This window comes from Salvelinus alpinus, chromosome 37 (genome assembly GCF_045679555.1).
Source record: "Salvelinus alpinus chromosome 37, SLU_Salpinus.1, whole genome shotgun sequence".
Lineage (NCBI taxonomy): Eukaryota > Metazoa > Chordata > Actinopteri > Salmoniformes > Salmonidae > Salvelinus > Salvelinus alpinus.
This window is the reverse complement of record NC_092122.1, coordinates 6,240,946-6,260,036: the sequence shown is the minus strand read 5'-3', so window position 1 is coordinate 6,260,036 and position 19,091 is coordinate 6,240,946. Positions and strand designations below refer to the sequence as shown.

Genomic DNA, 19,091 nt, shown 5'->3' with positions numbered 1-19,091 from the left:
TTGTTTTATGTCACATGATCTGTGAAGACTCCAAGCAATAACTCATGAATGTTTTGATTCAACTCATGCATATTATATTGAACGTAGGCTACGTGTTCTGCATGTGTTCGTGTGTGTAAAACTGCCTCGGCTGAGAGGGTAGGCTACCGGCTGTGGTGTAGGCTTAGTGGAGGATAAATGCAAGTTCACCCACCCTTTCAGAAAAATGCATTGAAAGTATAGAGAGCGTAACACTTTTCACCACAATTGGCAATCATAGTTTCCTCGCCTTTTATTTCTTTTTTACCACTACACACTGGCTACTAGTAGGACCTATTTGAAGTTCATAGTTAATACACATTATAGCCTCGTCTTGTAAGTTGACCTTGTGCGTTAGGCTGACCATCCCGTTTTTTCCAGGACACGTTCAGCCTCATTTTAGGTGTCCTGACTTTTCAGGCTACAAAAAAAGGTCAATTTGTCAGCAGGACGCATCGATTAATGTAGAACTAATCAATGGCAATCGCTGAATGTCATTAGGAAACACTTTCTTGGTGTTTTGTAACGGATGTCTATTTCCATTCATCAAATGGCACGAGTATACATGCAGTTTGGACGCTGGATTCATTTACGTCTTTATTATTAGGCCAACGCAAGCGCGTGCACTCAATAGAGACTCCCTGAGTGTTACGGTGTAATTCGCACTCTGGCCAGGTGTGTGTGAGAGCTATTTACTTCCCGGCACAGCCAGAAGAGGACTGGCCACCCCTGCTGCTTGGGGTTTTAGGCTGGGTTTCTGTACAGCACTTTGAGACATCAGCTGATGTAAAAAGGGCTTTATAAATATATTTGATTGATTGATTTGTGAGCAGTGTGTGAGTGAGCTAACTGTGTATGGTGTGCAGGTGTGTGTGTGTGTGTGTGTGTGTGTGTGTGTGTGTGTGTGTGTGTGTGTGTGTGTGTGTGTGTGTGTGTGTGTGTGTGTGTGTGTGTGTGTGTGTGTGTGTGTGTGTGTGTGTGTGTGTGTGTGAGCCAACTTAGTGAGCTATGTGAGCTGTTTGCGTAAGCTGTTTGTGTAACGTGTGTGTGTGTGTACATGTGTGTGCAACCTGGACTCCGGGGTAGGTGTAACATAGTAAATGGAAATCCGTCAGAACCAAATTAGTGTGATATGTTCTGTTTGGTATGGTATGTATTGATATGTGATGTCCATATCCATTTACTATGATATGTTATGAATTACATGTATGATATGTTACCAATTGCATTTCGTACAATATGTTACGAATTTGCACTACGTATTGTTGGATTCGGGGTAAACTTTGAACATTGAGATACTAAAGACATGATAGATCAGAAGCATGGTATATAAAGGAGTGAAAGAGACTGGTTTTTATGAAGTTAATGGTTCTCTGTAGAAAGACAGAGTGGATGTGGAATGTGCTGGGTGGACGGGAGAGAGTCACGGGAGTGCGATGGGTGATACGGATGGAGAGCTTAGGGTTAGACATCAAGGAGGTTGAGGTCAGGTCAGGTCACCTTAAGGGTGATAGAACGGTTTATCACTTAGTCTTCCTGTGGAACCATAAGATGTAAGGTTTGGAGAGAAGGAGGACTGCCTAAAGTGGAGTATATATATACTTGTGTTGGAGGAAACATGTTTTTGTCTGAATACAGCTGTGCCGACCCTTTGGGAAGAATTAAACTTGCTTTAGCTTCTCCAGTGTCCGTGAGTTATTTACTCTGAAAAATGAGAACCTAACAGTATGATATGTTACAAATTCCAATTTGTTGTGGCTAATGTTAGCGTTAGCAAATGACAATTCGCGTGATATGTTACGAATTACAATTGGCACAATATGTTCCGAATTTTTCAATACGCATGATATGTTACGAATTACAATTAGTTGTGGCTAACGTTAGCTAGGTAGCTAATGCCAACGTTAGCTAGGCTAGGGGTTAAGGTTAGGGTCAGGAGTTAGGTTAAAGGGTTAAGTTTAGGGTTTGGGTAAGAGTTAGCTAACATGCTAAGTAGTTGCATTAGCTAAAAAGTAGAAAATAGTTGCAAAGTTGTTAAAGTTGTCCGTGATGAGATTTGAAAACGCAACCTTTGGGTTGCTAGACGTTCGCGTTATACGACCACCCCTCCACCCCGACCAACTCCTGTCCTTTTTGCCTAACTAACCTTCTGTCTTATGTAACCATACCAAACGTAACATATCATACTAATTTGAATGTCCCGGATTTTCCTTTACAATTTGACATCTAGTCTATGAGATCAGCCTGGTGTGAGTATGTGTGTGTCTATGTATGAGCTGTGCTATGTTCCCTGCGTTTCTGTGTTGTGTGTGTGCTGTTCCAGGACATACCATGTCGTTGAAGACACCAGGCCTCATGAGGTTGGTCATGCGTGCCACCTGGTACACATCCACAGAGCCCTGCTGCTCCAGCTGCTGTGCCAGGGTGGTGAGGGCACAGAACAGCCCCGCCATCGAGCTACCCAGCCTGGCACAGACACAGACAGGGGAAACTATGCCATGAACCAATTACGGAAACAACAAGTCTTTGTCTCAAACACAGAATAAGCCAACAACTCCTGTAACAAAAAGCACTTTTATATGGTGAATCAGTGAAATCAGTTCCCATGAGATAACACACTCTTCAAATAAGATTCCCCGCACCCTGCCAGCCCTCAGCTGACCTCTCAACCCCAGAGAACACAGAGGAGACTCCAGGAAGTGAGGAGAGCAGTAACTCACCGGTCATGTACGACTATGGTTCCTTCTCTCCGTCTGCTGTCCTCTGTGATAATGTTGAGCAGCTGGAAGGTGCTGCTGACGGGGCTGTCTGGGTTGGGCCAGCAGGGGGACATGTACTGACGCACCTCCAGGACATAGTTATCCTGGGGAAAGAAAGAGAGAGCGAGAGGAGTGTGGGAAGAGTCTGTGTGTGTGTGTGTGTAGTTCTCATTTGTGTGTGGTCCTCATTTGTGTGTATGTGTCTAGTTTGATCTGTGTGTGTGGTTTGATCTCTCCCAGCTAGCACATTTGGTTCCTTGGAAGTTGTGGGAACGTATGTTTTTGGTTTCACATTGGTTGTGGGAACAAAGCCATACACTTCCTGACTGGTAAAATTGAACAGAAGTGAACATTTTGCCTGTTCTGGGAATGTTTATTTTTAGTTTGCAGCCAGGGAGGTTCTGAGAGCGTTTTACTCAGGTTCCTTGGAAGTTTTATTAACCCTCTGAGAAATGAAATTATAGGGAATGTTTCTGAATGTTTCAATAAGACTTTTAATAAGACTTTTTTATTTATTTGGGGTTCGAAACATATTTGAACTCCAAGCACAGATAGGACACATGTGTGCCCTTTCCTGCAGTCAAATGACCAAATCAACTTCTAGTGGCCTAATGTGTGGAACGTAAAAAAATGCTGAAAATTCGGTTTCTATGTGAAACGGTTTTGTTATATTTCAGTCCTTTGTGATGTATATAAAGTGAAATATTGAGATTCAAACTCAAAATTTGATACTTTTCAACTCTTTATCTGGCATGGTACAGCTGTCTACTTTTTTAAAGTCCATGACCATGTGTTTAAAGTGTATACTTTTGTTTCAAAGCACTCATTAAGATCAGATGTGGACAATTAGTGGGCGCGGCCAACACACCTCAACACACTAAACAAGAGAGAGGACACAAAGAGTTTGTTGATGCTGAGAATGGAATGTTTATGTTTTTAAATAACATTGCTAGAAAGTTGTCTGAACATTACAAACGTTTTCTTGTGTTTTTTATGGAAAGTTTTCTTCACGTTCTTGGAACAATTTGAGAGCCTGACTTTAAAGAAAACCACGAGGAAACCTTTAGGAAACCTTATGCTGAAGTACTGAAATTCCCACAGAAGAACGTTGTTTCTTAACGTTCTCTCAACTAACTATCTCAACTATTCCCAAAGCCAAACTAGTTGGAGAACGTTACTCGAACATTACCAAAATTGAAATTAAATGTAACTATGTTTTAACTTTTAGGAAATGTTCTGTTAAAGTAATGAAATACCAAGAAAATATATATTTTTTTGTCAATTTCCTTAAACGTGCCGAGAATGTTCCAAAGACAGGCAACTATCCTGCAGCATTCCCAGAAAGTTGTGGAAAGGTTGTATGCAAAATAACCATAGGACAGCCATGCTCCCACCAAGCTCTAAGAAACATATGGTTCTCAGAACGTTATGTGCTAGCTGGGCTGTGTGTGTGTGGTTGAATCTGTGTGTGTGTATGCGTGTGCGAGCTTGCATGTGTGAGTGTGTGGGGTTGGATCTTACCTGTGTGGCCTCCAGTAAGAAGTCGTGGACCACCAGTCTCTCCTCGTTGGCCAGACACATGTGGTCCTCTCCAGAGAACGACACTATGAAACCCTCACAGCTGATTGGCTGATCCTTACTGGGCCAGTACACACAAGACTCCCCCCCCTCGCTCTGATAGGACACAATGGAGACAGCATTATAGGTGTGATACTGTTGACGTGTGTGTGTGTGTGTGTGTGTGTGTGTGTGTGTGTGTGTGTGTGTGTGTGTGTGTGTGTGTGTGTGTGTGTGTGTGTGTGTGTGTGTGTGTGTGTGTGTGTGTGTGTGTGTGAAGTGCTACCTGCTCACCTGTGCTGTGTGTGTGTCAGGCAGGGAGATGATGAGCTGTGAGTTGTGGTCCCAGACCATTCTCCAGAAGTCAGAGACAGTGGAGGGGAGAGGAGACTGGGTCAGGATAAACTCCCTGCTCTTGTGGTAACCCTGGAACACAGCACAGACACAGTCAAAATAAACAACATGAATCTGGAACACACATATGACTTTGCTTCGACGTGGTTTATGAGTGTACAAAACATTAGGAACACCTTCCTACTATTGAGTTGCACCCCTTTCGCCCTCAGAACAGCCTCAATTCGCCGGGGCATGAACTCTACAAGGTGTAGAAGCATTCCACAGGGACAGTTGTGTCAATTTGGCTGGATGTACAATACTTTGGGTGGTGGACCATTCTTGATACACACGGGAAACTGTTGAGCGTGAAAAACCCAGCATCGTTGCAGTTCTTGACACACTCAAACCGGTGCACCTGGCACCTACTACCATACCCCGTTCAAAGGCACTTAAATCTTCACCCTCTGAATGGCGCACATACACAATCCATGTCTCAACTGTCTCAAGGCTTAAAATCCTTCTTTAACCTGTCTCCTCCCATTCATCTACACTGATTGAAGTGGATTTAACAAGTGGCGTCAATAAAAGCAGTTCCTAATGTTTTGTACAGTCAGTGTATGTAGTGTTTATGAAGACCTTATAAATGCTCTATAAAGCATTCATAAGGGGTCCTTATCAAATGGACAACCTTGCTCTTACCATGATATAGGACGCGTTGATGTAGTCCGAAGATTCTCCTTCCACTGGACATGACAGACACACTCTGGATCTCTCCACTGCAGCACACACAGAAACACACAACACAATCTATTCTTTTCAAGTGGTCCTAAAGTATTGCTTGAATTTATTATATTAAAAATGTTCTGGTTTTCTCAGATAAAGTATTCCATGTTTTTATTACTCTGAATCGAAATATTCTTTTGCCTATTTCTCTTCTCTGCTGAGGTAAGAGATAGATGGAGGAGACCCTCTTCCTGGTATTGACTGAATGGCTGTCTCTTACCGACTATATCGTGTTGTGTGTGATTGGCTACTTCAACTCACCCGGCATGAGAGAGGAGGTCCTGTTCTTGTCAGCGTTTCCTTCTCTCAGGGCAGCGGCGTAGTCCGCCTGTCTGGCTCTGCGCTGACTCACCAGCTATAACACAACAGTAGTAAACATTACCAACACATTACCATCACTCCTGCTAAATGGCTTTCACCAATCAAGTCATGCCAGATCAGTGATTACTTCAAGGATGTATCCTCAATGTGTTTGGGCAGGTCCCAAGTCAGGGCCCAGAAAGTAGCACACTAGGGTGTAGGGTTCCACTCTGTGTGTGTGTGTGTGTGTGTGTGTGTGTGTGTGTGTGTGTGTGTGTGTGTGTGTGTGTGTGTGTGTGTGTGTGTGTGTGTGTGTTCTGACCTTGAACTGTCTCTCCATGCGTGTCCTCCCGGAGGGCCCAGTGGTCAGCAGGTCCGAGACGTAGGAGTGGACCAGGTCAGAGGTCACCAGAGTGTCCCTGCTGACGATGGCCTCCACCAGAGCATCATGGATAAACACATACTGCTCCTGAGGACCAGAGAGACATAACACAGAGAGAGACTTCTCACTCACATCACCTACAGCAGGGCTGGATAATGACTTGATTAGTTGAATCGGCTGTGTAGTGCTAGCGCAAAAACCTCAAAGTGCACCCCCTGGGTTCCCCGGGACCGAGTTTGGGAAACGCTGCTCCTGTAAGTGTGTGCATTACCTCCGTCTGTACCAGGTAGTTCCTCTGTGTTCTGACGTGTTTGAGGAAGCCCAGTATGTTGACTGTTCCCTGGTCCTGGATCTGTTGCAGCATGCTGTCTAGCACGATGTAGGTCCCTGTCCTCCCGACACCAGCACTACACACACAGAACATACTTGTGAGAGAGTTCCACACAACACAATGCTTCCCTTTTCAGAAATGATTACTTGGATATTCACCTTCTGCACAAAGCCATTGGATCTGCATACTGTTATTCAAGCCTTTCTCAAGCAGTATTTTGGCCAAGTCTTTCCCCCTCGTTGTTATTAACCCCCCCCCCCCCTTCCCACACACACCCAGCCCACCTGCAGTGTACAAGGATGGGGCCCATGTCCTGAGTCCTGGCCTGGGACGAGGCCCGTACGAAGGAGATGACAGGCAGGGTGTATTCAGGCACGCCCATGTCAGGCCACTGGGTGTAGTGGTACTGGACCACCGTCCTCTCAGCACAGCATCCCCTCTGGGAAGCCTGTAGGTACAACACACAGCAGGCAGGGTCAAACAGACTAGAAGCTCCGTGCACTTCAGTGCATCTTCTTCAAGGTGTGTGTGTGTGTGTGTGTGTGTGTGTGTGTGTGTGTGTGTGTGTGTGTGTGTGTGTGTGTGTGTGTGTGTGTGTGTGTGTGTGTGTGTGTGTGTGTGTGTGTGTGTGTGTGTGTGTGTGTGGACATGTTTAACTATTCTTGTGGGGACCAGAAGTCCCTACAAGAATAGTAAACAAAGTAAAAATTGACCAGCTGGGGACATTTTGTTAGTCCCCACAAGGTCAAATGCTATTTCTAGGGGGTTTAGGGTTAAGGTTAGAATTAGTGTTAGGGTTAGAATTAAGTTAAATATTAAGGTTAGGAGCAAGGGTTAGTTGTAGGGTTAGGGTTAGGAGCTATGGTTAGGTTTAGGGTTAGGATAAAGTTGAGGTTTTTGGGTTAGGGTTAGGGTTAAGGTTAGGGTTAGGGTAAGAGTACGGGTTAGGATTAGGGTTAGGTTTAGGGTTAGGGAAAATAGGATTTTGAATGGGACTGAATTGTATGTCCCCACAAGGTTAGCTGTACAAGACTGTGTGTGTGTGTGTGTGTGTGTGTGTGTGTGTGTGTGTGTGTGTGTGTGTGTGTGTGTGTGTGTGTGTGTGTGTGTGTGTGTGTGTATCCAGGCAGGTACCTTTTGTGAGGTGTCTCTGACGGTAAAGGTTCTCCGGGTATAGTAGGCCAGGGTCTTGGTGTCTTTTAGGGTCACCAGGAAATAACCGTACTCCTCCTGGTTCTCCATTGGCCAGTACTGGTCACACTTCCTCTGTCATCACAGAGGGAGAGAGCCTCAGTCACGCAATGGTCAAAACAGTCATATAAAAGTCAGATAAAAACTTCACAAACAGAGTTATGTTCCATTTTTCTTTCATCTTGAACCAATGTTTTCTGTTCAAACTGTGTAAAAAGAAGACACATCAACACAGTGCCCCAGCCTGCAGTCTATCTGTGTGACTAACTGACCCGCCCCTTCTCCAACAGGTTGGTGATCATGACGATGACTCCAACATTCTCCTGCCACACCATCCTCCAGAAGTCCTCTGTTCCAGACTTCAGGGGGCCCTGGGCTGCGATGTAGGCCCTTGTACGCTCAAAACCCTGACAGGAACACACACACAGATCAATCAATCAACCAATCATCCAGCCAATCTTCCATACTACCCCTATAGTCTGTATTTCTATACCACTCCTCTTTACATAGCGTATGTACATGTTCACTAGTTGATATAGATATGAATGATAAGGAGAGGAGCTACTTACATCAACAAAGTTAGCATTGATGTAGTCTCCACCTTTTCCCTCTTCCAGCAGTTTGACTCTGCTGTGGTCATCTAGACCAACAAAGAGGGTTAATGAATAGTGTGTGTGTGTGTGTGTGTGTGTCTGAGTGTGTGTGTGTGTGTGTGTGTGTGTGTGTGTGTGTGTGTGTGTGTGTGTGTGTGTGTGTGTGTGTGTGTGTGTGTGTGTGTGTCTGAGTGTGTCTGAGTGTGTGTGTGTGTGCGTGTGTGTCTGAGTGTGTGTGTGTGTGTGTGACGTACAGGCCATGATGTTGATGTATCGGTTCTTGTTCTTGTTGTCTGGGTGGTTGGAGCTGTCAGTGGTGATGCCCATCTCCACCGTGCACGACTGCACCTCCTGTAAGAGAAACACACACTGGCACTCAGTCACACAACCCTGAACAATGAATGACCAATACACACACACACACACACACACACACACACTGAGCCATTACGAACCAACACACACCACCTGGCCGGTGCCCAACACGCAAGTCCAATTATCAAATAGAAGGTAGCATGCAAGAACACAACGAACAAGAAAAAACACTAAAATACATGACAGCAGACAGTAATGCTACTCAGAGATGTGATCCATGCAACAACAAAAAACACTATCAGTCAATTCCAATGATAGGATAAAGAGAAAAGGTCTTCCTGATTCTGAGGTCAAAGAATCAGGAAGTCCTGATGAATCAGGATAACATCTTTGATACTGTGTGTATATCTAATCTAACACAAAGGGAGTCTTACCTCATAACACTCTGTCACAATCTAATGGGGGGGGGGGGAGTAGGGGGTGAGAATGGGAGGTGGAAGGGTGGTGGGGAGGAGGGGGTGAGAATGCAGAAAGCACAGCGATGAGGGGTTGGGGCGACACACAGTGACCAGTCAGTGCAGATACAGAGACATGAGGAACAGCTCTCTGTGTGTGTATTTGTCTGGAGGTAGTGGCCATGCCTATTGACAGGGTCACCTACTGATGCACCCAGTTTTGCAAACTGTACGCCACGTTGACACCAAACATTCTATTGGAACGTTGTCTCAATGGGTGGTGTGAACATGGCATCCATTAAAATGTCTAAAAGTTTTTCCAAACTCGGTGTATCTATAGCTATGTACAGGGTGTGTTAGAGTAAGGTTACCTACAGAGACAGTGTAATGTAGTCCCTCACCCAAACACACAGTACACCCTCAACATGCTAACCCACAACCACAACAGTTACACTGAGATAGATAGGGACATCTAATACACATAGGAACATCTACAGACGGCAACTAAAATGTTGCTCTAATCATTAAACAAACGTTACTGTTTCCGACAGTGCCACCTTTCAGACAGGATGCCTCACTTACCAGTAGTGTTGAGTTCAGTTATACTCTGAACAAACATACACTTTTATTGATTAGAAAGGAATAGCTTTAGTAAGCAGTGAGGGTCAAATCCTAACCATGACTACCACACTGTGCCTGGGTGATGTTAATACTGCTGGGGAGCGTTAAGAGTGTAACACATACAGTAGCATCAGGCTGATGTCTCTCTCACCTCAAAATCCGTGGAGAAGGTGTTGGTCTGGTGGAGCTCTGCCACGTGCTTCACAAACTGCTTCACCGACAGCGCCTCGTGCTCTTCTGGAAACACAGACAGGAATGAGTGAATGGACGATGTGTGTGGTGTGTGTGTGAGTGCGAGTGTTACCTGTGGCGAGCAGCAGCGGTGAAGACAAAGCAGAGATGACTTTGGGTGAGGCGGTGTCTTCAGTGAAGAAGTCAACCGTCTGGAAGCAGTTTCTGTTAAACAAACGTTGCAAATAGAAATATAATGAATAGAGCTGACACGACTCCCAATTCTACAGGGCAGACAATCATACCTGCTCTACAGAATACATTTCTATCTGAACACACACTGTAAAACATTTGCTGTAAAATGTACAGTAACTTACTGGCAGCAATTGGCCAGTAAGTTACTGTCATTTATTTTAGAGTACAGCTACTGTAATACATTTAACAGTAATTCATTTTACAGTACCAAAAAATATGACTGTAATCTAATTACAGCATATTATTGGAATTACCCATGCAGTGACATATTACCCAGTATTCTTTGCAAGTTTTCCTTTTTACATTTTGGTCATTTAGTGGGCGCTCTTGTCCTTAGCAACTTACAGTCAGTGTATTCAACCAAGGTTGATAACAATTCTCAGTCATAGCAAGTAAAAAGCTTCTCCATTACTTAATGTAATTACAACAAGACATCTTATGATATATCTCTGGATAGTGCCAATACAATACTGAGATATTTACAGTAACTTGATGACAGAGCAATGAAACACAGTACAACACAGTAAAACGGACTATTAAACTATATAAAATACAGTATTTTACTGTAATTACACGGGATTAGAGCAAGCAGGTTGGCTGTAGGCATTTGCTTATGAAATAATACTAGGTGTTTCATATCACTTTCACTTCTAGAGGCCTAATCAAAGGCTTCCAAACTGGCCGTGATTACAGGGCAAAACAGATCAAATGGACATGAGTACATATTCAGCCATTAAAAGACCTGCTTCTACTTCGATCTGTTCTCATATCTGTTCCCACTGAACAAAAATATAAACACAACATGTAAAGTGTTGGTCCCATGTTTCATGAACTGAAATAAAAGATCCCAGACATTTTTCATATGCACAAAACAAATATTTATCTCAAAATGTGTTTACATCCCTATTAGTGAGCATTTCTCCTTTGCCAAGATAATCCATCCACCTGACAGGTGTGGCATGTCAAGAAGCTGATTAAACAGCATGGTCATTACACAGGTGCACCTTGTGCTGGGGACAATAAAAATACACTCTAAAATGTGCAGTTTTGTCACACAACACAATGCCATAGATGTCTCAAGTTTTGAGGGCGACTGCAGGAATGTCCACCAGAGCTGTTGCCAGATAATCTAATGTTAATTTCTCTACCATAAATCGCCTCCAACGTTATAGAATTTGACAGTACTTCCAACCCACCTCACAACCGCAGACCACGTGTATGGCGTCATGTGGGCGAGTGGTTTGCTGATAACAACAAGAAGAGGTGATGACGTACCAGCCACCGTTTGTCCCATGAATTAATCACAAAAATGGAGGATTAGCTGATAACTACGAAACAAACATTCTGGATAATATAGAGAATCTGGAACCATTTATTGATCAGCATTTTGATATGCTCGAAAAAGAAACGGGTGCATCGAAGCGAACAAGAGAATACTTTTCCTCGAGTTCTGCGAGCTAAACGGGAGGAAAGCCGCCGTCTAAAAGTCCAAACTTAACATTGGAGGGGGACGTTTTTATAACTCTGTCTCCAGAAGATGGAGCATTTCTTACAAGCACGAGAGAGCAGCTAAAAAACTGGATCTATTGCTTGGGCTACTGGGGGAGGTTGAGGTCTTAAAAACAGGAATGGATTAAAGTAATAAAATGGAAAAAAAATACGAGCGGGAAAATAAGACCGTGGACTCCCTAAAAGACACTACAGAGAGGCTACGGTATGATAATAAAACAATGAAAGCCGAATTACATGATCTAAAGTGCAGAAGTATGAGAAATAATACTGTTATAATGGGAATAAAGGAGGATGAAAACTATCAATCAACGGAGGAAAAAGTCAAGGTGTTCATGAAACGATCCGGTGGAAACAATAGATTTTCAAAGAGTAGATGGAAGGCCCCGTCCGATCGTAGCTATGCTAACCCACTACAGAAATGAAAATCGCCTTGTTACAACAGGGTAGGGTATTGAAAATCCCATTCTCTATTAATGAACAAGTTCCTCATGAGATAGTGGAGAGACGACTTGCCCTGCACCCCAAGTTCAAAAGACTCCGAGCAGAGAAGCAGAATGTTCGTCTAGTGGTCGATAAACTATATTTAAATAATCAAATGTTCAAGGACTCGATGATTACAACGTGGCTGTGAGTGATAGCTACCTCCTATTGAAGTAGTCCCCGATACATATTTGCACCGCATTACACAGTACAAATATGGATTCATAGGGTTTTTTTCACATTTGTTTTTTGTTTGTTGCATGAACGACTCCTTTTGTTTTTATTCATGCATTATGGAACCGTGGACTTAAAATAAAGTTGGATTTGTTGGTAATGCAGAATGGGTATGATGAACTTATCCTCTTTCTGTTTATGCAAAATGGAGCTTTGGACTATATGGATGTAATATCAGATTTTGATTTAGGGGAAGGAGAGGATGGGTAAGGCTGACCTCTTTTTTTTTTTATGTATTTAATTTGAAGATTGTACATTATAAATAATAAGGTAGTTTTTTTGTTTAATATGATATGTCCTAATTGTAGAGGTCGGGTATATTATGATTTAAAATATGTTATATAGTGCGGCCCTTGTTCGCCGATGTAAATCTTCCGATTCGCTTTTAAGATAAAACTGAATAAATATGAATAGATGTATTATAGGGCTAGGATAAAGGATTATATATTTTAAAAACCCGCATAGGTTCTCTATTGGAATAGGCCTATACGATCCTGAAATAATTGGCAATACCCCCTTTACATTAAAACAATTATTCTCAATATAAAAAATGTAAAGGATGATTATTCTTCCGATACAGACCGGCAAATGGATGGATTAGGTATTGTTAACATGGTTGTTGTCTCTAGTGTGTGGCGGGCTGGTTAACACTGGGATAAAGTGATTCAAGTTAACGGTAGAACTAATACAATAATTGGCTTATGGAAGCACTTCTCTAAGCGAGAGAAATGTATATTATATATTTCTATGAGCTATTTATGTTAGCTTTTTTATATTGTTGATCCTAATGATATAGGCCTAGGTGTAAAACAGCCGAGGTGATAGAGCAACGACCCTGGAATAAAAAAACAATGTGTAGGGTGGAGAGAAGGTTGGTTTTACAGGTTTACTCGCTCCGGATTGTCAGTACTGCATGTGTTATTGGCTATCGTGTCGGAATCGATTGTGAGTTTGAACTTGAGTATGCCTTCCCATAAGGGAGTGTCGGGGTTGGCCTGCGTTCGGCTCTGGCACGGCCATGGCACGATGAAACAGGATATAATGTGATGCCTAAAACAAATTTTTATTTGCAGTCATTAGCGGCTGTTAGAATCTGTTCCTTTTTCCTCCTTTTTTTTTTTTGAAATATAATGAGGACTACATGAAATATGTCTTACATGTAATGGACATAACAAAAGGGCTGGTCTTGCGATATATTTAGGTTCTCTTTTTTTTTTTACGAACAACTGAATTCAATGAACTGAGCAGGCTGGGCTGACATGCTTATAGACTTGCTAGGACTTTCAAATATGAGCCTGCATGTATAAGATTGTGCTGTTATTATTTATATTAATAATATATATTACTGTTTTTTTTCTGACTGTTTTCCATGTTATGTGGTTAGTTCTCTTAAAACCTCTAGGGGGTGTGGGATGCTACTGTCCCACCTGGCCAACATCCAGTGAAATTGCAGAGCGCCAAATTCAAAAACAGAAATAATCATTATAAAAATTCATGAAACATACAAACAAGTGTTAAACATCGGTTTAAAGATTAACTTCTTGTTAATCCAACCACGGTGTCAGATTTCAAAAAGACTTTACGGCGAAAGCAAACCATGCGATTATCTGAGAACAGCGCCCAGTGGACAAATCATTACAAACAGTAACCAGCCAAGTAGACAAGTAACAAAAGTCAGAAATAGCGATAAAATTAATCACTTACCTTTGATGATCTTCATATGGTTACACTCACAAAACTCCCAGTTACCCGATCAAGTCCCTCTTTATATCCAAAAACCTCAGTTTTGTTCAGTAATCTGTCTCAAACAACATCCGGTGAAATTGCAGAGCGTGAGCAGACATATCAGCAGACATATCATTATCATTACAAACAGTTAGCAGCCAAGAAGAGGAGTAACAAAAGTCAGAAATAGCGATAAAATGTATCACTTACCTTTGATCTTCATATGGTTGCACTCCGAAGACTTCATGTTACACAATAAATGTTTGTTTTGTTCGATAATGTCCCTCTATGTCCAAAAACCTCCGTTTTGTTGATGAGTTTTGTTCAGTAATCCATTGGAACAAAGCGCAGTCACAAAAGACAAATCAAAAATCAAAAAAGTACCATAAAAGTTCATAGAAACATGTCAATTGATGTTTATAATCAATCCTCAGGTTGTTTTTGTCATAAATAATCGATCATATTTCAACCGGACAATAACTTCGTCAATAGAAAAGGAGAAACAAGAAAGGCGCGCTCCCGTTCACACGCTGGACTCATGTCTGGAAATTTCCACTGTCCTCTCATTGAAAATGCTTTCTCCCTCATTTTTCAGAGTAAAAGCCTGAAACAATGCCTAAAGACTGGCCACATGTAGTGGAAGCCATAGATATCGTGAACTAGGTCATAAGTCTTTGTATGGTGGATAGGCTTTCAATGGAAAAACAGGCATTTCAAAATAATAGCACTTCCTGGATGGATTTTCCTCAGGTTTTCACCTGCCATATCAGTTCTGTTATACTCACAGACATTATCTTAACAGTTTTGGAAACTTTAGAGTGTTTTCTATCCAAATCTACCAATTATATGCATATCCTAGCTTCTGGACTTGAGTAGCAGGCAGTTTACTTTGGGCACGCTTTTCATCCAAAATTCTGAATGCTGCCCCCTACCCTAGTTTAAGCATCCTGATAGATAATTATGTTATCATGGGACTGCCCATATTTCCCTCTGGCCAACGCCAATTGGCGGCCAAGGGTTTGCCTTAGGACGCAAAGGTGTGCCATGAGTCAGGGAGATGGTCTGGTGATATGGGGGGAGGTTTTAGTGGGTGGAATATTAGAACAATTGGAGGTTTATGAAGTTGCAGCTACAGTATGCTTAACAGTGCAAATTATAATGGTACAGCTATATGGACACTTCATCATCATGGTACTTTTTAATTGTAAGTTTACAAACATTGGTTGTGGTAAGTATAATTGAAACTTGGGTATCATTATGGTAAGTGGGGAAATAAGTATAGCAAGTTATAATTGTAATGGCTTAGCAGATCATAAAAAAGTTCATTTTTACATGGCTAAAAGAGAGAATATAATATCTACTGTTTACAGGAAACTCATTCTACAAATACAGATGAGGTTGGGTGGAAAAAGGACTGGGAGAGAGAAATATATTTTTGTCATGGTCAAAGAAACTCAAAAGGGGTGATTATATTAATTAATACAAATTTTGATCCGATTGTGCAGACAAATCCGCAAGGAAGATGGATTATTTTAAATATTCAATTGGACCAAAAACATATCTGGCTAATTAATCTGTATGGGCCAAATAATGATCCACACTTTTTCGAAAATATATAAACTCAGCAACAAAAAAAAATGTCCCTTTTTCAGGACCCTGTCTTTCAAAGATAATTCGTAAAAATCCACAGATCTTCATTGTAAAGGGTTTAAACACTGTTTCCCATGCTTGTTCAATGAACGATAAACAATTAATGAACATGCACCTGTGGAACAGTTGTTAAGACACTAACAGCTTACAGACGGGAGGCAATTAAGGTCACAGTTATGAAAACTTATTACACTAAAGAGGCCTTTCTACTGACTCTGAAAAACACCAAAAGAAAGATGCCCAGGGTCCCTGCTCGTCTGCGTGAATGTGCCTTAGGCATGCTACAAGGAGGCATGAGGACTGCAGATGTGGCCCTACTGTGAGACGCCTAAGACAGCGCTACAGGGAGACAGGACGGACAGCTGATCATCCTCGCAGTGGCAGACCACGTGTCACAACACCTGCACAGGATCAGTACATCCGAACATCACACCTGCGGGACAGGTACAGGATGGCAACAACAACTGCCCGAGTTACACCAGGAACGCACAATCCCTCCATCAGTGCTCAGACTGTCCGCAATAGGCTGCGAGAGGCTGGACTGAGGGCTTGTAGGTCTGTTGTAAGGCAGGTCCTCACCAGACATCACCGGCAACAACGTCGCCGTCGCTAGACCAGACAGGACTGTCAAAAAGAGCTCTTCACTGACAAGTCGCGGTTTTGTCTCACCAGGGGTGATGGTCGGGTTCGCGTTTATCGTCGAAGGAATGAGCGTTACACCGAGGCCTGTACTCTGGAGTGGGATCAATTTGGAGGTGGAGGGTCCGTCATGGTCTGGGGCAGTGTGTCACAGCATCATCGGACTGAGGTTGTTGTCATTGCAGGCAATCTCAACGCTGTGCCTCCTCCCTCATGTGGTACCCTTCCTGCAGGCTCATCCTGACATGACAATGCCACCAGCCATACTGCTCGTTCTGTGCGTGATTTCCTGCAAGACAGGAATGTCAGTGTTCTGTCATGGCCAGCGAAGAGCCTTTTAGAACTAGTGGATATATGGAGGTTGAAAAACCCTGACCTAGTGAGATATACATGGAGGAGGCTTAATCAAGCTAGCCGTCTTGATTACTTCCTGGTCTCGTTCTTATTGGCATCAAAAGTATTAATAGGAGTCCGAATGCGATCGAACCACCATCTAATTGGCCTCCATATAACTCTTACAGCATTTCCACTTGGACGGGGATATTGGAAATTTAATCAAAGCCTATTGGATGACAATTTGTTAACTAAGACAAAACAATGAATAATTGACTTTATTGTACAACATAGCTACAGCAGATCCCCTTATTGTATGGGACACTTTCAAATGTACCTTTAGAGGCCATTCAATACTCATCATTAAAACAAAAGCAGTCTAGCTCAAAAGAGATGAGACTAATAAAGGAAATAGAGGAAGTAGATGGTAACAGCGCAGGTAGATGGTAATGGAAACTGTACTATAGAGGCACAAAATAGGTTAGAGGAAAAACAAAAAGAAATGGAGGTACTTATTCAAGAACGATTAAGTGTAATGTATTACAAAAATAAAGCGAATTGGATGGAAAATGGGGAAAAATGCACAACATGTCTCTTGAATCTTCACCACAGAAATTCGACCAAAAAGAATTTACAGAAACTCGTTACAAATGATGGAGTAATCCATGATTCAACAAATTATATTTTGAAAGGGGAAGCAAAATATTTCAAGCATGTTTTCTTTTCAGTCTCCTCCATTTCCACTGAAAGATGTTAACTATAAGGATTTCTTTCAATAGTAATAATAATAATGTAAAATTAACAAATTTACAGAAAAACTGGTGTGAAGGCCAATTTACAGAAGAGGAACATTTTGAGGCAATAAAATCTTTTCAGTCTGGAAAAACACCAGGGCTTGATGGTATACCAGTAGAGGTATATATATATATATATATATATATATATATATATATATATATATATATATATGGGGCATACAACAATCTCAAGTTTGTAGATTTTGTTGCGAAGAGACAGAATCAATAGATAATTTATTCTGGTATTGCCCCTACGTAGCTTGTTTCTGGTCACAGGTTCAGGTATGGTTAAAAAATCACAACATGCACTTAAAATTAACCTTACAAATACTGTTGGGCGATCTGGAAAGCCATTGCCAGTCAAAACAATTATATAATAATACTCGTAGGAAAGGTTTTCATCTTTAGATCACAATCTGTGCATAATATACGATTAGAAAGATTCAAACATTTTGTAAAACATCACAGCGCAATTGAAAAAATATATAGCATATGGAAACCTAACAAGGGCGGTCTATGGTGATAGGTGGGATGGGCTGAGAGTGGCTGAGGGTTGGGATTAAAGAGTTTGTTTGGTAATGTATTGTTGTTATATATAAAAGTACCGTATATGTATATGTAGAAAATAATTTAATTAGAATGTTTTTTTGTTTGTTTTTTACAGCTAAGATATTTGTCCTCCAAAGAGGGGGGGTGGTGGGGGGTTTAGGTATGGGCAGGCATAAGCTATGGACAACGAACACAATTGCATTTCATCAAAGCCAATTTAATTGCACAGAGATGCTGTGACGAGATCCTGAGGCCCATTGTCGTGCCATTCATCAGCCGCCATCACCTCACGTTTCAGCATGATAATGCATGACCCCATGTCGCAAGGATCTGTACACAATTCTTGGAAGCTGAAAATGCCCCAGTTATTCCATGGCCTGCATAATCACCAGACATGTCACCCATTGAGCATGTTTGGGATGCTCTGGATCGACATGTACGACAGCGTGTTCCAGTTTCCGCCAATATCCTGTAGCTACGCACAGCCATGGGAGAAGGAGTCGGACAACATTCCACAGGCCACAATCAACAGCCTGATCAACTCTATGAGCCAGCGATTCTTCTCACACAATATTTCACCAGAATGCACCATAATTAATACTGTAAAATACATTTACAGTATTTTACTGTGCATTTCATAGGTTTTGAAATGATAGAAAGGTCTTACAGTGTGCTGTAAAACAAATGTAAGGTATTTTACTGTGGATTGTACAGTAATCTACTGTATTCAGTTTATACAGTAAGTTACAGATGAAATGACAAAACGGCTAACAGTGCAGTGTGCTAATCGTACCTCCAGTAGATGAGGATGCCCACCAGGACCAGCAGACAGATAATGGTGAGGGTGGATACCACAGCCAGAGGAACCACTGTCCTCCTCTCCCTCTCAGCAACACTTCCCACCATTTCTACCCTTGACTCATGGCTGCTGTTATTGATCTCTGGGGGGGAGAATGAATCGGTTATTATTTACAGACTCGTATGCACACGCACACACCCTGGATTTGAAAAAACATCCTTTATTCATTTAAAATCAGTAGGAAATCTGTTACCGCATCATTGAGTACAAATGCCATAATCATATTTCCTCTCATACACAAGGAAA

At 42.0% G+C, this 19,091-nt stretch overlaps 1 protein-coding gene across 4 annotated transcripts in view; it reads right to left on the bottom strand.

Moving 5' to 3' along the window:
- ptprz1b (protein tyrosine phosphatase receptor type Z1b) overlaps positions 1 to 19,091 on the bottom strand; it is a 61,443-nt gene that overhangs the window by 1,833 nt on the left and 40,519 nt on the right. For 2 of the 4 annotated variants that reach the window (XM_071386558.1, XM_071386560.1), the window contains 17 exons: positions 18,780 to 18,927; positions 9,946 to 10,037; positions 9,793 to 9,878; positions 9,000 to 9,020; positions 8,505 to 8,601; positions 8,227 to 8,297; positions 7,930 to 8,064; positions 7,601 to 7,732; positions 6,751 to 6,914; positions 6,407 to 6,542; positions 6,076 to 6,222; positions 5,715 to 5,808; positions 5,370 to 5,446; positions 4,629 to 4,760; positions 4,299 to 4,451; positions 2,739 to 2,881; positions 2,349 to 2,484 (listed from right to left, as the gene is read on the bottom strand). In XM_071386558.1, coding sequence (XP_071242659.1) covers positions 2,349 to 2,484; positions 2,739 to 2,881; positions 4,299 to 4,451; positions 4,629 to 4,760; positions 5,370 to 5,446; positions 5,715 to 5,808; positions 6,076 to 6,222; positions 6,407 to 6,542; positions 6,751 to 6,914; positions 7,601 to 7,732; positions 7,930 to 8,064; positions 8,227 to 8,297; positions 8,505 to 8,601; positions 9,000 to 9,020; positions 9,793 to 9,878; positions 9,946 to 10,037; positions 18,780 to 18,927 — 1,964 coding nt within the window. The remainder of the gene's footprint in view (positions 1 to 2,348; positions 2,485 to 2,738; positions 2,882 to 4,298; positions 4,452 to 4,628; positions 4,761 to 5,369; positions 5,447 to 5,714; positions 5,809 to 6,075; positions 6,223 to 6,406; positions 6,543 to 6,750; positions 6,915 to 7,600; positions 7,733 to 7,929; positions 8,065 to 8,226; positions 8,298 to 8,504; positions 8,602 to 8,999; positions 9,021 to 9,792; positions 9,879 to 9,945; positions 10,038 to 18,779; positions 18,928 to 19,091) is intronic. The other 2 variants (XM_071386559.1, XM_071386561.1) reach the window with 1 other exon arrangement.